Source organism: Falco punctatus (genome assembly GCF_963210335.1).
Source record: "Falco punctatus genome assembly, chromosome: 4".
Taxonomy (NCBI): domain Eukaryota; kingdom Metazoa; phylum Chordata; class Aves; order Falconiformes; family Falconidae; genus Falco; species Falco punctatus.
This window is the reverse complement of record NC_137583.1, coordinates 48027432-48050176: the sequence shown is the minus strand read 5'-3', so window position 1 is coordinate 48050176 and position 22745 is coordinate 48027432. Positions and strand designations below refer to the sequence as shown.

General features: G+C 43.1%; 1 protein-coding gene across 10 annotated transcripts in view; it reads right to left on the bottom strand.

The window, feature by feature from the left end:
* The window catches only part of DOT1L (DOT1 like histone lysine methyltransferase), a 76904-nt gene that overhangs the window by 51821 nt on the left and 2338 nt on the right, over positions 1 to 22745 (bottom strand). For 7 of the 10 annotated variants that reach the window (XM_080382228.1, XM_080382222.1, XM_080382225.1 and 4 more), the window contains exons 2-5: positions 7496 to 7539; positions 4938 to 5012; positions 2606 to 2669; positions 806 to 1034 (exon numbers count right to left, since the gene is read on the bottom strand). In XM_080382228.1, the coding sequence (XP_080238354.1) occupies positions 806 to 1034; positions 2606 to 2669; positions 4938 to 5012; positions 7496 to 7539 (412 nt within the window). Of the gene's footprint in view, positions 1 to 805; positions 1035 to 1338; positions 1477 to 2605; positions 2670 to 4937; positions 5013 to 7495; positions 7540 to 9141; positions 9469 to 21541; positions 22674 to 22745 lie in introns of those variants that run through there. The other 3 variants (XM_080382227.1, XM_080382226.1, XM_080382230.1) reach the window with 3 other exon arrangements.

Genomic DNA, 22745 nt, shown 5'->3' with positions numbered 1-22745 from the left:
AAGCAACAAAACCAAAACATACTTCATTTAAAACTTTACAACCATCCAGTAAAAGGGAAAATTCTTATTACTTCTTTCCTGCTCTGTACCAGATTTTAGCAACAAAAAGAACATCATCTTCTTAGTATATCTCTTCCACATGTGTTTGAGTCGTCTCTGGTTTCTTTACGAACTAGAAACATATATTTCCTTTTAAAATTCTAACCTGTTCACGAGATCAGTTGTAGGCTGTAAGCTAGATGTTGTGGGGTCTCACAAGGCAGCTGTTAAAGCTAACGACAGTCTTTTTTGACACACAGAAGAGTATGTCAGAGGGAAAAAACTGCTTAATTTTCAGATTCCCCACCGAGTGCTTCACGCTGGCATGGGAAGGGTCAAGAAACCTCATTTTAACATATGAAGGACATAAACTGAATCCACTGAAAACAGATGAATCCTTAGAAATGGAACTGCTATTGTTACCTTTCAAGCAACGTTTTTAATAGTTTCTTCTTTACAAACGTATCCACCAACAGCAACAGAAACCAAGTTTTCTGTCACACGGGTTTATTGCATTTGTCGACCAACATTTCACTAACACCACAGGGAAGAACATCTAGAATGTCCGTTTGGGCCTATTTAATCTTGTCATAAAAAGCAAGGGCATCATTGGGGATTATCTAGGAAAGGTGCTTATCCTGGAACAATCCTTCGCCCCAGTTCACTTTCCAAATATGAATTTCAGTTTGTTTGTTTCTTTAAAGAAAGGGAAAAACAGCAAGCAAAAAGGGAAAAACAAAACCCACTTCAGTTACTGGTCACTTACCACTGCCCAAGTCAACAAACAAATCATCCTCTGTCATTTTTATTTCATCTATCATTTGGGCCACTAAGTCAAAGGAAGTTTCTCCGTAAACCTCTGGGGAAAAGGGCTCATAGTTGTTGAGTTTCTCTGGATCAGTCACCGAGTGGTTGTAGACTTGCTGCAGGATGTGCCGGAGGAGCCCGTTGGAGGGACGAGTGTTCAGTTTCATCGGCTGCGTGGTTCCCTTCCACTAAAGGTAAAGAACAGGAAGAAGGTATGAACCCACGGTGAGGACAGGGAAACGTCACCAAACCCAGGCTGCACTGGCGTAACGTAGAAATGAGAGAAATGCCCTCCCATCCCCTCTCTCACAAGCTGGTCTGCAGGTGCTCTGCAAAGATAAAAACAGTGAACACCACTAAAGAAATCACACAACACCCTACCCTTTTTCCCACCTCAACGAATAGGTAATTGCAAATGTGTCTGCTGGAAATAAGCGGTAAAGGGGAAATTAAAGAGATGTAAAAATGAATAGGCAATGTAAAGCTTAATACCGAATAGAGCTGGAGTAGCTGTAAAAAATTTTTCACTCATTTTTTGTTTACTGATCGCCACTGAACTGATGTGGACTGTACAGTCAAGAGCAGTTTCATTTTCTTTCAGGAACCGTAGGATGGGAGGGATCATATGTACTCAAACAGGGAGTGGCAGGAAAGAGATGAAAATCAAGTTTCCTTTCTTCATCAGAAAAACCCTGTCCTAAACATAAAAGTTGTTAAGTTTTAAAAATGCCCATCTCTCCCTTTGATAAAAACAAACAAAAAAACAACAATTCCACAATCCCTCCCGAACACTTCTCTGTTTGATATTCAGATGGCAAGAAGAAAATGAAATCAATCACATTTGCCATTTCAGACAGCAACTGCAAATGCTGAATAGCTTCAAATTCTTAGCTATTAACCAACATACACACCAGGACACCCGAATCCAAACAAGCACAAGTTTTAGGGAGTTGTAAACACACAAAGAGAAGGGAAGCCTGGCAAAAAAAGTATTGTTGTTTTAACACTGCACACTTGAAATACTTCCCACAAGCACAGCAGAGAAAAAAAATCCAGCTATACCTTCAACATTAAACCAAACAGTAACATTAATTCATTGTTCATGTTTTGTTTCCTCTAGCTCAACCTTTTATAAGGGGTAAGAAAACCAAAAAAGCTTGTTAAATTCGTCTGAAAAGACATTACATTCTAGTTTTGCCAGAGTGATCCTGCAGAACAGAGTGGCTGAAGCGAGTGGCAAGCAAGGAAATTCCTAAGCCATGGATCACTTCCACAATACACGGGAGAGTTCATATGGATTATTTAAGTACCCATAAGCCATAGATTTCCCCATGCAAAAGTAAATCTATATGATAAATCCCCATGAAACATCTACATGCTTTCCCCTAAAGGTAACTCAGCTATTTCAAAGTGCCAAAATAATGGTGCCAGAAGTGCACACTAAAGAGTAATAGCTTACAAATCTGCAGTTAGGGAGGGAAAACACATAATTTTTCTTTTCTTCCTACAAGAATGTCCCTCCCCCAATACTAACTCCTTGACTGCCTGGGTGTGATCAGGAAATAAGGTTTAATATCAGACTTAAATCCCCCAAAGAATGGAAGTGCTAAATGCTGATGGTACAACTAGACTAACAGCAGGCTAACTTGACTAACCTACCATCCAGCACTAAGTCAGTCACCGCTTTCGGGATATTGTCTGTTACACGTGAATTCGAACCAGCTAAATGTGACGGTGGGTAACAAAGGTAAATACATACCAACTGATGAATGCTATCAATGGCTCGGTTGTACTTGTCACAAAGCCTCTGCATGCTTTCAAAGCTACGCGGGGAGAAAGAACGCAGGGTCAGTTAAATTCAGAGAGCTCAAACGCAGGTTTGCAGGTACAACCTTGTGCTTTTTTTGTCATCATACATACTGTAAGTAGGTGGCCAGTTCGGGGCTGTTTCTTGCAGAACATGTGGTTATATACACAGCCTTAGGACTCTGTAACAGTTCCCTTTAAAAAAAAACTCCCCAGTAGACCAGGAGTACATGTCAAATAGTATTACTTTCTTTAATTAATGGAAAAAGAGCTGAACTCGAAGTATGACTTATTACAAAGTTTTGTATTCTCATAGTCTATTATTTCTTTTCCATATTCTCAGCTGCACAGAAATTTAAAACATCTGTAACTTTTTCTCCTTTGTCCCCTCATCCCTCCATGATCATTGGTCCTGAGACAAGTAGATACTTTTCTAGAAATTAACCCTGGAACTGAAAATGCAGACAGGCCCAGGACACAATCTAAAATTTCACCCATCAGAAAAGCACAATGATTGCTTTACGGGTTGGGCTGGGATTACAGTCAATTCAGGCAGCTGCCTTAGTGACAGAAGCTGAGAGGATTAAATAAATTCATCTCAGGCCAGGGAAGAAAAGATATTACTAGGAATATCATCTGTTACATAATCAGACCCACAAAGCAGCAGCAAAAAAAAACCAGTAAGGAGCTACAGGAGTAAGATAATTAAATCATGGCCATTCCCAAATCCAGAAGCGGGGGGGGGGGGGGGGGGGGGGGGGCGCTGGGGGACATCAGAAGAAAGTGGCTCTTCAGTCTCTTGTGATCTTCGTTACCACTGTGCTGGCTAGGACACCTCAGAGGAGTACTGCTGACTTCCACTTCAACCTTTCATGTGCCCATGCTCATGTCCACATTAAGACAAAGCAAGAGGCTGAAATGGGTTTCTGTCTGCACAGCCCGTGCACTACTATAATCTGCTGCTTTTCATTCACATCCATGTCTCAGTCTATTTGCCACAAGTAATTTTTTCCGACAATGTTTTTCACGGGAAGCAAAAAGAGTAAAATCATTACCAAAATTACAGATTTATTACTTCCTTGAGAGGTTGCAGAAAGGTAAGTGGGGTGTGACTTTTGGGAACAGATGGGTTTCTCTTTTTATTTGGTGTTGCTGCTGACCAAACTGATGCTCCCCAGGTAAATGTGCCCAGGGAGAGTGCCAGAACTACGAAAGTTACAGCATTACAGTCGCTGGAAGTAATCCACAAATCCAAATTAATGGATTTGATGACAAGGGATGCTCAACCCTGACTTCTCCTTTTGAATCTGTCAGGGGGGAAAGAGGAACCAACACATCTTGCAATGGAACAATTAAAATTAAGCCAGGAGGAAGAAATACCTTAAGCAGATCATAATAAAGCAGATCATGATTGAGCAGATCTGGTGCTCAGGACAATAGCCTGTGATTAATTACAGCAATGTAGTTGCATCTGTAACCTCCTTCTGAAAGTTTTGTCATGCTGTGGACTTGAACCAATTCAGTCTTTCCCATGAAAGCAACCAAAGAGTTTTTTGTAAACTGCAGCTTGAGGGTCATCTCTTTTTCCAGTCTCAGTATAGCCAAGTCAATGCACATCCACCGACCTCTCCACAGATATACCGCAGGTTGGAATCTGCCTCTCCCAGCCTCAAGGTGAATGCCACGTACTATACATTCATTTTAAGCTATTCATGGAATAGATATGCACATGTAACCACAAGCATCTTAAAATTACTTCTAACTGCTCAGAAGACCAGGATGAATAGCTTGCCTTTTAACTTAGCCCCTCACCCAAACAGCATCCCACTTGCACCGAATCCTAACCAGAGGAGGGATGGGGCAGGTTAACCTCCTACAGGCACGGCAGGCGGAGGACATGGCACTGGCGGACAGCTTTGGCATGCCACTTTCTAAACAGGAATTCTTAGCTACTACAAAACCAGAAACCTCAGTGTCATTCAGATTCCTAACACTGGACACAGTCCAACAGCGCAGATACCGATCATTGTTTCAGAATGAGTAATACCAACGTACAGCAGAGCTCAACTTTCTGCTGTGTGGAGTTTCCAATTATGTCCTTAATCCAGCAGCCTTTGCCAATATTGCTGTTACACATTTCCTACCAAAATAACTCCACAGAGTCTGAAGCCAGTTCTAAAAGAAAACTTCAGTTCATGGTGTCTAAGAATAACCAGTTACAAACTAATTCACTATAAACTGTGCTGGCCTGTCCTCCTGGTGGGAAAAAAAAATGTTCCTCTCACCTTTTTGTATCGTAGTCAATTAAAACGTAGTTTTCCATAGCAAGCTTGAGATCTGGAATTTCTTCACAGACCCATCTGGAACAAGAAAAGAAATAAAAACGCCTTCAATTAAGTATAGTAAGGTAGCCTGTCTCAATTCTAGACTGGCATAGCTATATGTTAAGACAGAATACTGCAGCAGACCTGAAAGATCACAGTATTGTTAGGAGTAAGGCAGACACCACAAAATGCTAATTGGAAAGCTGCAATAGCTCACATTTGTATTGAATAAACAGCAAGGTGCCCGTAGACATTGGCAGTAGTATAAAGCTCTTGAAATGGCACAACTTCAAAACAAGGTGATAAATGTATTCAATGCATCTAACAATACTCAAAGCCATGGCTGATGCTAATCTAACATAAAATGTAATGCAGAAGTGCAATATTTCAAAAGAATGCTGATACCGCAACAAGGTTTGACAAAGCTGAACGTGGATAAGACACTTCCTACATCACCCCAAAACAATGCCACCAACCACTCACCCCAAGGATATTCTCCTCTGTGTAGTGCTCTAAACTGCTGTTACACTTTACATGACCCAAGCCAAACCAGATTTTCAAAAGTTATTTTGATAAAAGATTCCTTTTACATACTGAGTTAACAAAGCGCTGTATGTTCTTGCCACTAGAAATGGAAAGCACGCATCCACTTGCCACACGTCTGATGATGACATCTCACAGAAGAGATCTTTGCTCTTGGAACATTGGAAGATTATTTCCTTTCAAAGACAGCTTAAAAGCCACATAAGCTTTGCACACACTTTCCTCCAAAAGCATTAAAATAGGAAAGCACTATCACCACCAATAAACCTCAGAGCATGTCATAGGATGAATTCTAATATTAACAGCACAGTTTCTTCTTCGTGCACCTTGATGTGTGCTTCAATGTTAAAATTGTGGGGGGAAAAAAAAGAATAATAATGACTACAGAGATCCAGCAAGTCCGGTTCCTTTTGTGAGATTCACACTTACCAAATAAATATACAGGCAAGTAAAAAAGGACAGAACTTCTACATCTAAGGCTGACTCTTCTGACTAATATCTCCTGTCTCCCTAAAAAGGTTAGGGCTCTGATCTAAAAAATTTTTTCTCCTAAATTTCAGGAATGGGCAGTCAAAAGCTGTCTATCACTGGCTTGAAGAGATAAATACTTCTTTGCATTCTTTTACCCACCACTTCCATAACCACATTGCGGTTACTTTGCACAAGGCAGGCACAAAAGCCTTCTAACACACTGCATTCACTGCAATCTTGCTTAAAACGTGGTTGTGAAATATTACTTGGGGCTCAACTACTTTCTAACCCAGTTTTCCCCTTGCCTTCAGCTAGCACAGCACAGAAAGCCCTAGCACCAATGACTCCGGCAATCACTTCCAGCACCACATCTGTTTAAATCCCTTTAGAAAGGGTCTTCTCAATAATCACTCTGACTAAAGATGCCACAAGCTCCCAAGGCACCAGATCTTATTAACAGCGGTACAAGTGAACTGGAAGTAGTGATGGCAAACCACCCTGTGTCAAGGTTTTGTAGTTAGACACTTCTTCAGAAGAAAAATTCTCAGCTCTAGCCCCATTACACATTCTCTCGACCACAGACCATGGGAAAATACTATGATTTCATGTGCATAAAAGTGATACTTATCAACACCACCACGCAAGCACTTAGCTGTCATGCTCATGCTGGGAGCAGACGAGGCTCACTGCCTTTTCCAAGGCTGTATGTGACTGACCAAAGCACAGGTGGCTCTGCAGGCAAAACATCACTCTCTGAACCTCGCCTGTATCTGCACCACCCAGCCTTTACAACCCGCTGCAGATACAGCCCTCAGACAAGGGAAGCCCGTACGGTAAGGATCTAAAACAGTTAACAAGAACAGCTTTTAAACAATCTAATGTGGATAACACATTAACGTCCCTCAGGTGTTTGAGGAATTTGTGTTAGCATTTAATAAAAGTTGTTCTGCAGCAAGACACCTCCTAAGCCTGCTGAAATAACGGCCAGCCATGTCATAACCACTGCCTGTGCTGGGAAGTGCTCAGGCTTCCTACTCTCCATACCTGTCTTTCACCTTTATCCTCCCATTTTCCCCACATTGGTCAGAATTAAGAGGAACGCCAATAGGGACATCGTTCCCAAATAATGCAAATGCTAGCAATGCTGCAACATGACAACAGGGGGAAAGGGAGAGGGTGGGGAAGAGGATATGCAAGATCAGAACTTTATACATCGTGCCAATGATATTTACTAAACCTTGCTTTTTTTAAAGATCGAATACAGGCTGCCATAAGCACTGAAACTGAGTTTCACTACTTATTTTTAATTCTGTTCAAAAGGGAATAGACTATGGCAAGTTAAAACAAAGTCTGTTTGACAGGGAGATTTGCATTGCAGCAGTATCAATTCAGCTCAAAAATAATTTAGAGCTGCTGAATTATAATTGTAACTTCTGCGCTCCTTTGCAGCTTGTCTCAAGACATCTCAAGACACAGGTCTAGCCATGTCTGCGTTGAACACTTACCGAATTGTCTCAATAATTTCATGAGCAGCATCATGGTGTTTGTCCTGAAATAAAAAGAAAAGAAGAGATGTTTTCAGAGAGACATCAGGTGTACTGTTTGTCAGAAGATTTCAGGAATCACCATCTTTTTAAGAATATAGGTGGCAAACATACCAGGAAAGGAGTCTTTGACTGCCACTCAGGCCATTAAACCCATCAAAATGAGCCCTCAAAGAAAAAAATAAGGCTTAAGGAAATACATTTTTCAAGTTGCTATGAACTAGCAGAAGATTTACATGAAGGAACTGTCATTCTAGTTATTTCTTTGTCATTTCCTGAAGTCAGGAATTGTGTAGCTGATACCCTTGAGGATTATTGGTATGCAGTAGGTACTCAACTGCAAGTTCCACAATGAACAGCTGATTTCATCCACCTAGCATCTGGTCCAGGTTCACAGCTCCATATGGGCAGCAAGATCCTAGCCCAGTGAATAGCTTTCTAAAATAAAGCATCAAATAAACAGTAGGAGTGGGTATCAGCGTAAAAGAAAAAAACCTCACAGCGCACAGGGGAAAAAAAAAAAAAAAAAAAAAAAAAGAGAGACAGCCTCAATATGCCGACCTCTTCGTGAACTGAAAAATAAAACACACATACACAAAACACATTAAAACTTGTGCACTGCACATACACACTAGACTGTAAGGCACAGATGTTTGTTGACTTTAATTTGGGAGTTTTCTCAGGAGCAACAGAAGCAGTACTGAGTTTAGCAAGCCATTCCAAATTCATGCTAATAAAGCCCCTGGAGCTGCATGTATATGCACTATGCTACAAAAAATTCTGTTTTAGGGAAATTACAGGAGTTCCTATCTATATTGTTGTATCCATCCTGCGAAGCCTTTGTTACCAGAGTCCATCTCCACAAAGTTGAGGTTATATTTAGACATTTGTTTCTTGAAGTGGCTTTGACCTTTTAATTGGGAGTCTAGTATCTAAGGATCTTCCAGAGTTAAAAGTGTAAAGGCTCACTCACTCCCAAATAATTTCCCTTGTCTTCTGCTGCAGAAATGTCACTTCTATAGAGTTACCAGAGGGAAATTCTATAGCAAAGGGTAGGGACAGGCAACAGAAAGCAGAGATTGGAGGCAGGGGAAGGAAGGGAACGCAAGAAGAGAAACACTAATGGACAGATGACAGAAAACAGCTGGGATTATTTCTTCAAGACATGGAAGGACATAATATTAAGTCAAACAGAAGCCTTTTCTATCAGTATCACAGCTTTTGTATTTGCATGAGGAAACAGATTTCCCCATGTACGACCAGTTTATACACATAGGATAAGCCAATCTTGTAGAAGTTCTCATTTCAAGAAAACTGCACACAGCCCTTCAGATACCTGGATAAAAGTCTCATGACAGAGTGGTAGAGAGGCAAACATTTCTGAAGTCTGTTACATTAAGAGTATGAAGCAACACTTCCTATTTTACTAGGAAAAGCTTTTGTTTTCAGAATGCAAAAAGTTAACCCCAGAGCTAGGAATCACACAAGAGACTAATCAAAGAAAAACAAAACATGCCAGCTGACAGTATCAAAAAGGGAAAACAGCCAACAAAAGTAGTCAGGACATTTGGGATCGAATACACGGTGTCCTAGAAGCTGAGCATTACCTTGGTCATGTTTCATAACAACATGCCGATGCTCCACAAACGCCCCGAACACGGCGAGCCACGCGGAACAGATCTGGGGCTGGGCTGCCTCCAGTCCTTGGGAGGTCATGCTGGGCCGGGACTGGGACAGCCCCAGTCCAATAGAAACCAACAGCACCCATAACCAGTCACCCCATTTAAGTTCAGAGATGTCAGGTAAGTCATTCTGTTGACAAACCTTCGCCTAGAAAACAGGGAAGCAACTGAACTGAAAACTGTTCCTGACTCTCCGTGCCCATATAGAACAAGCATACAGGAGGACGACTTTTCTTTCTTTTCATTTCTTATCTGCAAAGTATAAAAACAACGCAAGACAGTCAGCTCATCCATAAACATCCCCTATAAATTTTCATGTTTCACTACGCGCAGAATTATCACAGCAGAAACCCCCTGGGCTGATCTAGCTCTCCCAGTAAACTGTGTTCCTGTATAGTAAGAATATGCTTTATCAACATAAGCACATTATACCGGAAAAGTGAATTCATGCTTATTCTAGCATAACCGTTTTCTCTGAAGAAGTTATTTTCTTCATTGATGGTTTTAGACAGTTTCAGTGGTCGCAGAATACATGGAGAAACCCCTTGTCCTATAGGTGTTCATGAACCTCCCCATGAATTACCAAAATTGCTTAATTAACAGATTCCTTTGTCTTGGATTAAAAACTGAAAAATAAATTAAAAAAAAAAAAAAAAACACAACACAATGCACATCTACAACTACAGATCACCCAATTTAAGTGAGTGGTTTTACTAACACAACCTCATGTGGGAGCTCCAGCCAGATGGGGCCTTTCCTGAGTTTAGTTTGTGTCATTATCTAGAAATAATGAAGTTGAAAACAGTTCCGTATTTACTGCCGCTAAACTTCTAGCATTGGAACGCTTCCCAAGTTTACTATACTCTATAACCAACGTGTATGTTATAGACGTATGGTCCAAGCAGACAAGCTCCCAAGATCTCATGCAAGTCTTGCAAACAAGATCAGGGATGATCACCTAACATTTCTTCAAAGCAGGGACAGCCATGGAAAACGGCGGAGGGAAGCGGGGGGGGGCAGAGCTAAAGGGCATCCAAAGCAGTTTCTCCTTCTTCAAAGAAACTTTCAGTCCCATTTCAGCATTACAGTTGTAAGGTTCATTAAGAATAGACATTAAACAGTACCAGCCATCACATCTGTATTCGTGCAACTGTTTCCAACAGTGATAAGTAAGGGAGTCTTCAGCAACTCAAAAGGCAGGCTGAACAGAAACCTCACCAAACCCACCGATCCCACTCCAACCAGCATCACCTCTGCCCATCACCCTTTCCAGCAGAGGCACTGGTTTTGGCCAGGCGCACAAATGAGCTCGGTGCAGCAGCTTGAACCCAAACTCTCCTACAGCCCCAGCGGCTGAACACTGAAACCAAGGAGGGACCGGCAGCAGCTCCCGCTGGCTCTGCTGCAACCACCGCAGCCGGACAAACCTCACACCCACCTCGGCCACCAGGCAAAACACGCTCAAGGATGGCCTGAAACTTCTCCAATACAGCCATGGCTTGGGCTGGGGGGTGGGTTTTGGTGGTTTGGTTTGTTTTTATTTTACTTTGTTCAGGCTGCAGTGACCAATAACCAACACCAGCATGCCAGCTACACCTCTCGTGCAGGCGCATTGTACGAGCACGTCATGTTTGACTTTGGCAGAGAGTCATCTGTGAGAGCACAGCTTTATGTGCATCTGCATCCGTCCTCGCAGTGCTTTGTCAGTAAAATATCTTGGTAAAGAGCCTCCTACAGACAGACTTGGCTATCAACCCTGAAATACACTGTGCAGAAGCCTTTTGGACGAGTCTCAAGAAGCATATCTGTTCTGTTTGCAGTCACGAGATGATACCACCGTACCCTCTGTCACGAAGAGAAGTTCCATTCATCCCCTGACTCTATCCAAGCTGTTCTCCCTCTGTCCTCCCCTACACGCTGATGGGAAGCATACTACGTGCTGCTCATTGGCCTGGCTGTACTTCTGCAATGTTCTTTGTATTTATGTAGTTTGAGAGGCCCTTGGAATCTTGAGCCACATAAATGGAAGCTATTTCATGAGACAAGACCTTATCTCTTTATTGTGGTCTACGCACTAAGTATTTAAAGTAAAAAGTTGCAGCCTATAGTAATTATTGGGAATGCCCAAAGCTATTCATAACAAGTTTATAATAAAGAAAAAAACTAAACACACATTAAAAGTTAGTTATTGCAGTCAATTCTCTCCAGCTGAACTTTACAGTAAAGACTTCTTATTTTCAACCTAAATGTTCAATTTAAAATTGAAATGTGAGCTCCCAGAGAAAATGCAATACTTTTTGCCAAGACATTTCATTGGAAAAATAATGGAAAGAAAGCAGACACTTTTTCAAAAGTCACTTGTAAGAGAATCCAATTTTCTATGGAAAACAGTGGAGAACAGTCTCAGCCAGCAAAACTGAACAGCTTCCCAGTTCCGATTCTTACAACAGATTTCTCCATCCACATGTTACTACAACTCTAATCACAAGAGTTAAGGAGTTTGAAGCCAGAAACACACCCACTGCTATTACTTTTAGTACACTAGTGCCCAGAAGCCCTACCGGCACGCACGACTCCTGCTCACACACCATGCCCAGCTGAGTCCTCCTACAGAAATCAACAAGCTGCATTAGCAGTTCTGCCCCTTAGGACACGGAAAGTAGGCTGTAGGGCAATTTTTAAGAGGCTGATCTTTCCCTTCACCTCTTCTCCAAAAGTTTCCCACCCCGAGGGTTCTCAGTTAGGAACTTTTCCCGCAGTTTAGGCTCAGCTCTCTGGTGGTGGGGGGCGGGGGGGGGCGGATAATGAACATTTCTGCGTGCTTCAGAGCTCGAGTCAGCCAGCCCTCTCCGTACAAAAAGCATTTTGTATGTGTCTCTCATATTCTCATATGTGTATCTCACACATATCAGAAGCCCTATAATGTGGTTTTAAAGGCCAAACAAGACAGTGCCCAAAAGCTCTTTCCCAACATGTATTTTCATGCAATCATTTTCTACAATCAAATACTCTTTGTTTGTTAACCCAAATTTAAAAAAAAACAAAAAAAACAAAAAAACCCCACAACAACGAACAAAAAAAAAATATCAATAGGACCAGAACTTGTAAGTACTCAGTAATACTCACAGCTATCACTCTTAACACCTACGTCAGAAAACGAAAGGAGCCCCATTCATACTATGCATGTGAACAGTACCAGACCCATTTCAGTTATCTATACATAACTTTGGTCTACAAAGCACCAAATTTTGAATAAAAACGGCTGAATCAGAAGTTTTGGTGGAACACTCTGCATGAGCAAGGTAAAGTGAAAATTACTATTTGTTACATTTTTGCCACAAGCTAGCCATTAGAAAGGCTTGGGATGCACCCTGAACACAAAGCGCTGCACACCCTTCCACCAGGTGTGGCTGTTTTGGTTACATGATCTTTTCAAGTTAACATCCCTTCGGATATCTGAATGGCATTATTTTGATATAATTCTGTATTCCAGTACTGTATCCTCTCGGGTGTGTTTGTGCAGGACTAGTTATCTCACAGTGCAACAATTCATACTCTAAACTGAATCTCTAACCTAAAGCAATACATTTAAACATATGTTTCTTCCTCAAACACAAAGAACATGTTCAATTAAACTGGTCTGCCATCATTGCCTGAAGCAAGGAACAACACCCTAGTGCCCTTCCAAATCTACATCCTCTTAAATTTAGGTCCTTCTTATGAAACTATGCTTCTCCTCGGGGATAAGTGTAAGTTGGGGCTCAGGGGGGAACACTTCATTTCCTCCCACGCAGAGCAGGATCCTTGTGAGATCCGAGCAGTCTGCACAGTGCTACACACTAAAGGTAGCAAAAAAGCCCAAGCCTGCAAACCTGAGGGGAGAACAAACGATTTGAAAATCTGGACGGGATCTTGAAAACAGAAATACAGCTCGTGCGCCTTCAACCAGTAGCTCTCAAAGCACCATACGCAGAACTTCAAGACTCCTTATCTGCTCCTCATAGATAGGAACATTTTTATGCATAGCTTTGACTGCCTGAGACTAAACTGTCCCACAGCAAAAGCAGTTCTTACCTTTGCAAAGCCAGTTTAGTTAGACCACATTTACGCCCCCAAAAACAGCCTGGATGGCCAAAGCAGCTCTTCAGAAATGTGCAAACAAGCTGCAGCCAAGCATTTGCGAAGGAGGAGGAAGATTTTTCCTACAAGCCTTTCGCTGTCCACCAAATGAATCCAAACAATTAAAAGAAAACAAAACCCGAAACAAGATGGTTACAAATAAATCAATGGCAACACTCATATACCTCTTAGCAATTGTCTTTAGATACCATTCTGCTTCCAGTATTTCCACTAAGTAACACCGGCTCCCAAGTACTAAACACCAACAGAAGTCATTTTGAGTTGCGGAATTCTGATCAACACATGATCTGCTTAACTCGCAAAACAAAAAGAGGTCAGTCTCACTAGCCCCTGGTTTTAAAGAACAGCTTGGTTGCCTGTAGTGGCAGCTCTCTCCCCAGGCAGTGGTCCATAAATCCAGAGGAGATGATGTTACAGCTGGAGACAAGATGGTTAGCAGAGATCAAAAAGATGGATTAGGAAAAGCTAATCAATCTTGCAGAAGGCTAGTGGGACAAGTGCCTCTTTAATGTCCCCTAGGTTTCCTCCATCTGTGGAGGATGATAAGCATTTCTCTAGACACCAAGAAAGGCAATGTGAGCTACTGCAGCTGCAGCATCCCCACAGGAACCAGGAAAGCATCCAGCATTCTGCATGGCACACGGATGCCCTCAAAACCACTGCCTTCAGCCTGTCACAAATTTGCGCTCCTCTTCCCCCAGGGTTTAAACTTAATTTACACCTTGTCTAGAAAGATTCACCAGTAAAGCTTCTTTGTCCAGAGCACGTCCATATTCAATACACCTGCAAAGAGCGGTTGACAAGAGCCTATGAAAAGCCAAAAGCAGAGTGCTTCCAGCTGCTACAGCAGCAAAGAGTTGCCTGCGGGCCAGCTGCACGAGAGGAAAGATCTCTGGCTCTGCAGCCCTGCCAGCTAGTGCCTTCAATCACCTCGCATTTTAACGTCTTTGCCTCACGCTCAAATGCTAGTGACACTTTGGGTAAGGAAAAGGGAAAGCCTACGCTGTGCAATATTTCATATATTGTACAGCTAGACTTCATTTAATATTACCAGATTTTATCCCAAATCAAGACTGGGTCATTCAGCTTCCACAGCAACAAGGTAAGAAAATTTGTGCTTTGCAGGTGAGATGAGGACCAAGTCTTCTTTGAAGCACCCGATTACTGTCGTTCCATTCATCAAGAAAGTATAAGGACATTCACAAATATACATGTATATTAGCACGTATACAAAGAGATCTGCAGAGGACAGCTTGTGTCTGTTGTTTTCCTCCCAGCCTCAGAGAAGCAGCAGGGGAAGCAAGAGCTACCAAGGCTGCATTTTGAAACCCATCTCCCACAACGCAAGTGAGCAGACAAGGCTGATGTAGTTTCAGTAGCTATTAAGTTTACTGTCACACAAAACTAAATGGAAAACACAGAGACCATTATAGCCTCCTTAACAGCTACATAAGGATTTTTAAAGAAAAAAAAAAAAAAAAAAGTGTGGTCCAAGATCCAAAATATACTCAATTACTGAGTTAACAAAGGAACTAGGCATTAAAGAAGATGATCCAAATTGCTCCAGGTAATCCTCATAAAGCATGAGTACAGGTGATCCAGAACTTCTAGACAAGACAGTTGTAGATCTGGTTGCAACAGGGACTCGCACTTTCACTTGGCTGCCTAAACCACAATCAAACCGTTTTGCCTTTCCACACAGCGATTCCAACTGTTGCTACGGACACTGCACAAATGCAAGAGGAAACAGTTCCCATGATAGTGTGTAGGAGGGTCTGTATAAATATACTAACATGCAATCACTCTGCTGGAGCATCTAAGGCAACATCCACATGGGACAGTTACAGGAGGATGACCTACTGGCTTTAGTCTGTGCAAACCAGACACAGCCCCGACATTAGTAAGTAATAGTTCTATTATGCAAACAGACAGACTAGTTAAAAAAAAATATATATATCCAAAATATCTGTATTGGAATACATAGGGGAATACAATTATGTTGGTAAACCGGTGCCTTGCATTGGTATATCCTATTGCCCTTTCAGTTAAGTTTTAGGCAATTATAAACTGTTCCCACAGTACGACAGCTGGAGGGAGCACACGGATGCTGTAGCGATCCCAGCGGCTGAAGCAGCACTATGTGTACATGCAAAGAGTCCAGTGTTTGCTTTTTCTGGGACAGAGCGGACTACTGGGCTTTCACTCGAATCAACAAGGCAGGCGGCCCTACCATCATTTCACCCAGTTTAAGCCAATGCAGCCACCTGCCTTGCCACCGCTTCCCTGAGAGCTGCTTCTCGCTTTGGGCCAGTGGTGCCTGTGCGTGCGCACATGGCCAAGTCAGGGGAGGCCCAAGATAAAACCAAACCTTTTCGGTATTTTGGTGTAATTATCTTTCAACCAGATCAGCTCACCACAGCGTAGTAAGGGTAAGAGCAGCTTAGACGCAACAGCAAGTGGACAGAGATGGGAAGAGTTATTTCTGCCTGCAGACATACCAGTTTCAAACTGTCACCTAACCATTAATGAAGAAATAACCCTTCCACTAGCACTAACTGGAGAGGTGGGGGGAAGCAGAAAAGAAAACAGCCATACACATCCACGCTGCCAGAAACAAACCTTTATGTGAAACCTACGCAAAGGGTTGCTGCTGCTAGAAACAAATAGCCGGTCCTAAAATCGCTGTTGCTGAAATTGATGACCGTATCCTTCCCAAGCCCACAGCTTTCCCGCAGCCCTGGTGGGTGCTGGAAGCTCGTGGCACACCCTGGCCCTTGGGTCAGCACTTGCTGATCCCCACCTCCTGCAAGGAAAACTGGCAGGCCAAGGGCATCCTGGGTGAGAAAGCAACATCTTAAGCAACACCTTTACATTCTGTAAAGATAATTCAGCCTTGGACAGCTCAGAAATTTTGCTCCTACTTAACAAGCATAAATATTCTACAGAACAGAAGTTAGCAATAAAACCCTGTAATCTTTCTGAAGCCTACTGAGCGCCTAAAGAAAGATGCTTTGTGAGGTACAGAAGAAAAATATGAATGGTTACAGTTTTCCCCCCCATAAGCTTCGACTTGTGCTGCAGAGCAGTGCTACAAGCCACATCCAGTGCAGCCTCTGAACAGTATACATGAAATTCCAAGGGCCAACCATTTCTAAAAGCTTCCATTTTAAAGACCTGTGAACAACCCTACAGTGTGTTGCAAATGACCGTTTGTTCTAACAAGCAGCGGCCGGACCCAGGCAGACCCCAATCCCCAGCTTCCCAGGGTCAGCGGCCACCCTGTGCCGGAGCACCTCGTACCTCAAGTACCGAAGGGCTTTGTTGCCAACAGATATGCAAACAAGAGGGAATCACCTGCAACCCTGTGGAAATCCAGCCGGGGAAAGAAAAAGCCGTCTTGAAAGCTCAAGCTTTTTAGAAATTCACAAGTCAAACACTAATAATATTGCTGAGCTCGAAGAAGTAAACGGCAAATTGACACCAAAACCTCAGGAAACTGCCCTTTGGTGCTACACAAAAAATATCAGAAAGTTTCTCAATTGCAGAAGCGGTATTAAAATCCATTAATTTTTACTAAGAAAGCTATTCAGAATTTTCCACAGTGCTTTGGGTTTTTTTAAAGTTCCCAATGCTCCCTAAGTCTGGTTTCAGTTGTCCCTCCAACTTTTAATCCAACACTGAAAAGTTCTTTCAGTGCAGATTTTTAGGAAACTCTCATTCACTCATGAAATGAGACAAAACAAAATACTCAGAACAGGAACTTTCTTGTTATTCATAGATCTGTTCATATCTATGAAGCCATCATTTCCTGCTGTAAAATATACTCACCCTCTTCCTATGCTCTAAAAATAGTACCTACTCAATTTGACATCTATAGCAGCATGTGGCCAATATCTTCCTAGATTCCGTTTTCTTTCTTGCTCCTCTTAGTTTTGTCTTATCTTTAATAATTACTACAAAAGTACATACATTTTGTTCACAATTCCTAATACAAACTTGTCCTGCTTCTGTGGATCTGGATCCTTCTGTTAGGAAGGAGAAAATAAATTAAGCGAAAATATTTAAAATATGTTGAGAAACTTTATTATTATCAATCTGTGATAAATACACTGTAAGGGACCAAAAAGCACCCCACCTCCGGTCCTTGTCTTGATCATTACAGTAAAAAGCTTTAGTCAGGCACTCAAAGGTTAACTGAAAGCAGGAAGAAAAAAAAAAAAAAGCAGCAAGGCAGTATGAAAGGGGAAAAAGAAAGAAGGAAGAGTACAAAAGTAGACATATGGATGTCTGGGGAGAAGGGTGATTAAATTTCCCATAAATCTTGCATACCAAGAGGTAAGATATTTTGCCTAAATTCCCAGGAGAAACACAATTCAGTCACATATCTGAGACTTGAAAGGATAATCATCTCCGTATATATTAAGGCTGCCATGAAGGACAAGAGTTGGAGTTGCATGTGGTGGCACGGATTTCCCTTGGCACACTAAAAGCTTTCAATACTGTGTCCGACTGTAACTGATGGGTGAATTTTAGGTAGATAAATTTGAATTATCCTAGTTTGGAACTTTGGCTAGAACAGGAACATTAATCCTCACTCATCTGCTGATAGAAGTTGGGGGGAGGGCAAGAAATCCTGAACAGCTACTCTGTCTTTCAAGTGTTACCTTTCAGATAATTCAGTGATATGAAAAATAAAGACTACTGCGGTCTTAAGATGCACTGTAAGAGACAACTTTCACTTTTCATACAGAAATACTAAGGAAAAAAGTGTAAGTTAACTGAACTCATGATTTACATTGCATCCAATGGGTCAGAGCTTTGAACAAAAGCCAGTCTGAAAACTGAACAAGTACCGATTGTCACTCGTAGCAAGTTATACTTCAAAGGGTAAAGCCCAGAAGAAAACTGCTATTCTGTAATAACCACGTGCTGCACAATTAAACACTGTACAGTTATGGTCTTCCTCACCTTGTGAGGCCACCTCACCTCCCAACAGCACATAGCTGGGCTTCCTTTGGCATTCGTGTGAGCAGAAAAGCACAGAAAAAATGATGTAACTGTGCCAACTCTGTCGTTGTTTCTGTTTTTTTGCTGGGCAGCAGAGAAACCCAAGTACTTTTGAAATTACCAAGTCAATTATTTCCCAGTTGTACACTATTCACTCTTCCCCACTCCACGGCGGTTTAGAACTGGGGAGGGTACAGGGGTGTTGAGAAATCGGAAATCTGCTGAAGTTTTCAAACCTGTTCTTTACTAGAGAAGTTTCTATAAGCAATTAGTCATCCCCCACAAACATTTCCCAACAAGCTGCATCGACAGCATCTCTTAAATCAGAGAAAATCCCCTAACCTCTGCCACCACTGCCGAATTTCTGGGCGCTTACTCAGGGTGTGAGGAGGTTTTGCCTGGCAAAGTCAGCTCAACAGTTTCGCCTGCTCACCACCCCCTCCTTTGTACCGGCACCGCTGCCCTGGGAAGGCAGCATGAGTCAGATTACAGATCAGGGCGGCTGTGAAAACACTGGAACATTTTTTTCCAGCCCAGATATTTTCAGCGATCCAGTTCACAGAGCCGCCCCACACACAGCTCCACTGCAGCACAGCAGAGGGTCTGCCACCACGCCTGGAACTGCAGGCAGCAGCTGATGGGGCAGCTTCACCATGCTCTCGCTCCGGCACCCTACCTTCTCCCTCCAGCACGGATCCATCCAAGGGAAAAACCACACGCACGTGCAAAACGTGGAACTGCTTTCCATCAGCTCATCCCGCCAGAGTGTAATGGAGCCTGTAGTAAGGCAGGGCTGGATCCGTGCAGGGGAAACAGCGAGAGCAAGCGGCTGATGAAAGGAGGCAGGGGACCACCCCTCAGCAGTGGCCTGCAGCTCCAACAGGGTAGGTGCAACACAGCAGAGACCAGTTTAGGTCCAGTTTCTTCCTAAATGGATCTTACCGTTCCGTGCCATGGCACTCAGCTTCAGCGACGGCTCCCACACCTACCTCACACTGTCTGAGAAGTCAAAGCTAGTCATCAGAAAAACTATTCCCAGTAACGCTGAGTGACACACACAGAAAAAGGCATTAAATTCTTAAACAAGGTTTGTTATTCATCTCTACCGCTGATCTTTAATTTCAAAGGTGACACTCCCTGCTGGGCTGTGATTTTCATTATCACTGCCTGCCCTTGAGCTTTTTGTGCGCAGCACATTCCTTTGGTGACAGAATGGTATCAGCTGTATGGACTGGTGGAGGGAGGGGCGGGGGTGGGGAAAAACAGAAAATAAAACAACCACACACCACACACACACACTCACACTCTGCTCCCTTCCACCTGTACAAAGTCCAGTATTATCAAGCTTGTATCCCATCACTCCTCGGTAGCAGGCACACACACACCTCTCCTACAGCTGCAGGGTGATGCTCTGACAACACCCAATTAGCCAACGAGAATTTTTTGCCATTACAGCTGAGTGGAAAGTCAGCAGCAAAGAGGAGGAACACAGACAAATCAATGAATTATTCAAACCAGACTTATTGTCACTGTTGCTAATTTGGAGGCTTAAGCTTCAGCAGCGCACGGCAGAGGTACCGCACCCTGGTAAGATGTGCACAATGGCACAACCAGGACTGTCCCCTCCTGGGACTGGGTCTAGGGCCTGAGATTTCCAGGCTGGAAGACAGGATCAAAACTGGTAAAAGACCCAGAGAGTAACCTTACTGGGATCCACAGCAGCTTGCCTGTCAGCAGCCAGGCCTGCAGGACGAGTTCCCAGGCACTATCACAACACAAATGCCTAACGAGTCAACCAGGGAGTGGGGGAACACAACACACACAAACCTGACTCACACAAGGGTTTGCAGTTGTCTTTTGGGGAAATGCTATTCAGCAGGCAAACAACAGGAAGGCCTACCACACAAAAAGAGCAAGGCAAGACAGGCAGATGCCCAATTCTTAAACTTGAAAGGATGTGCACACTATTTAACGTGACAGGCAGCAAGTCATTTGCAGCCAGCTGGGTGAAGGACACGGTGCCACACCAGCATCAGCCACTCAAAGCCAACACCTGTGTCACCTCCCCTCTCTCATCACCTGGCTGTGCCTCCCCGTTCCCCCTTTGTCAGCACTGACACTGTGATCACGCTGCAGACCCTTTCAGGGCAAGCCTAAAGGAGGAGATAACTGAACCACAGTCTTCCCTTACTGATGCACACGCTACCAGAAAACAGGCTCTTCCACATTCACAAACACATACATTTGCAATAGGCTGCAGTTCAGCAAACATCAATTTTGGTGACAATTATCAGCTTCAGCAGCTCTGAAGCCTCCTGTTGCTCAGTTCCGTATGCAAGCAAACCCTCGCTGGTCCCAGAGATACATCAGCAGAACCAGACCAGACCAGACTGTGGAACTGATGCAGATAAAAAAAAACCCAAACAAACCAAAAAAAAAAAACCAAAACAAAAACAAAACACAACAAAAAAACAAAAACACAATATAAAAACAAAACAGAACAACAACAAAAACTCCACCCCAGACACCCTTTTACACACACACACCCCGTAGGCTGGGACTCCTTAAGCAGGAACTGTTGTCAAGAGGAGTTCAAAGTGCAACCTCAGACACCTCACAGATTAAGCAGAGCTTATCACGATATGAAAAAACTCCACGGTTAAACCTAATAAATATTCAGGTTTAACTACAGTAAAAGCCAGAGACAAGAGAGTGAACCAATTTAAAGACAGTTCTCTGGAATAAGCCTAAATATCTGCAAGTCTTAGAACTACAAGGGGACTTCAGCCCTTGTATCCATCAGATCTAAGTAATGAGTACCAAGTCGTGCACATCAATACTTGAAGGATGACTACAAATGCCATCCCCTGTCAGCATTAGCCTATTTAAGACGACCTAGATCCATTAACTCTGCTCCTCGCCCATCTGAGCACATTACGCATTTCCTTTATCCAGGCCTGTACCTCACCCGATACCAAAAATCAAAATTTTTAACGCAGTATCACTGGTCTCTGACAACCTAACGCAAACAAAAAAATGGGGCAGGTATGTGGGAGTCAAGGAGCTAAGCAGCATACAAAAGAATAAACTCACTTCAGCTCTGATTAAGCAGGGCACTCATAAAAACAGAGGTCAACATCAGAAAATATTTTGTGAGTCATGAGGAGAGATTACTCACCATGCACTATTCAACTTACTCATCACAGTGTGCTACGGACAGAACTGCTCACCATGTATTCATTAGGAAACCGTGGCCTTTCCTTTGAGAAAAGCAGAAGGCGGGGGAAAGAGTCATACTTTCAGTTTTGTATGTAAGCCAGTGGGAGGCTGTATCTGCAACACCAGTGCTCTCTCCTCCCACGGCCCTAATTAGACTGGTAGGGAAATACATGTTTCACATCACCCTCCCAGGCTCTTTTAGCATCCCAACAAGCACCAGTTTGTCAGCTGAGCTATTATGCAAACTCAGCAGTCTGAAGAGACCCCACTTTTCCTATTATACATGAAATAAGCAGCGTTCCTGCAGTAAATAGATGCGTTATTAATCCAGGCATCCATTAATACGAGAGATTAGACCCTTAGCCTTTTACACAGCAATACCGATGCCGCTAATTTAAGATGTAGTAAGAGCACAAAAATAGCCAAGTTACTCAATGTAGGGTTACATCACGCAGCAGTGCTCATCAAGCAGCAGGTCTACAATACCACTCGGCCTCTAATGTTGGGAAAGATGATTCCCTGCCGTTCCTGGCACTCTCCACAAAAATAATTAGCGAGGACTGCAAGCCTCCCCTCCCCTTTCTCTCCAGCTCCCTTTGGAAAATATATCTCACGGCATACAACAGGAAGCACCGAGAATGCTGCTAAATAAAACTACTTGAAGTGGTTTCCCCCCGCCACCCCCCCTCCAGGTATCCCACCTTGCTTCCTAGGAACCAAGCAGCAGAAAGAGCGGTGAAACTAAGAAATGTTCTGCTTACGTCAAACAGAGCTGAGCTCTGAAACCACAACGGTACATATACCCTGCTGCCAACTCAAGGCTGAGCCAACGAGGGAAAGAAAGTCTACAGTTCAGCAGAGTACAATGTTAGCAGGCCAAACACTGCCGTGTACAGAGAGAAGGATTTATTTCTAAAGCTCCAGAGTTCATCTGCTGCTGCAAAGGCCAGAGCCGCAAGCGGCGTGCGTGTGTGTGCCTGCATGCCCACGCTCGCAGTCGCACGCTTCTCTAATACGCGGCGTGATCTTTCCACCAAAACTGCAGGACAGAATATTGATTGGCTCCAGATGACCCATCCGCTTCTGTATTACTGTGGAAAAATTTGCAACACAAAGAGGCCGGTTTAACAGCAGGATGTACAGTTTTCCTTAACACATGCACA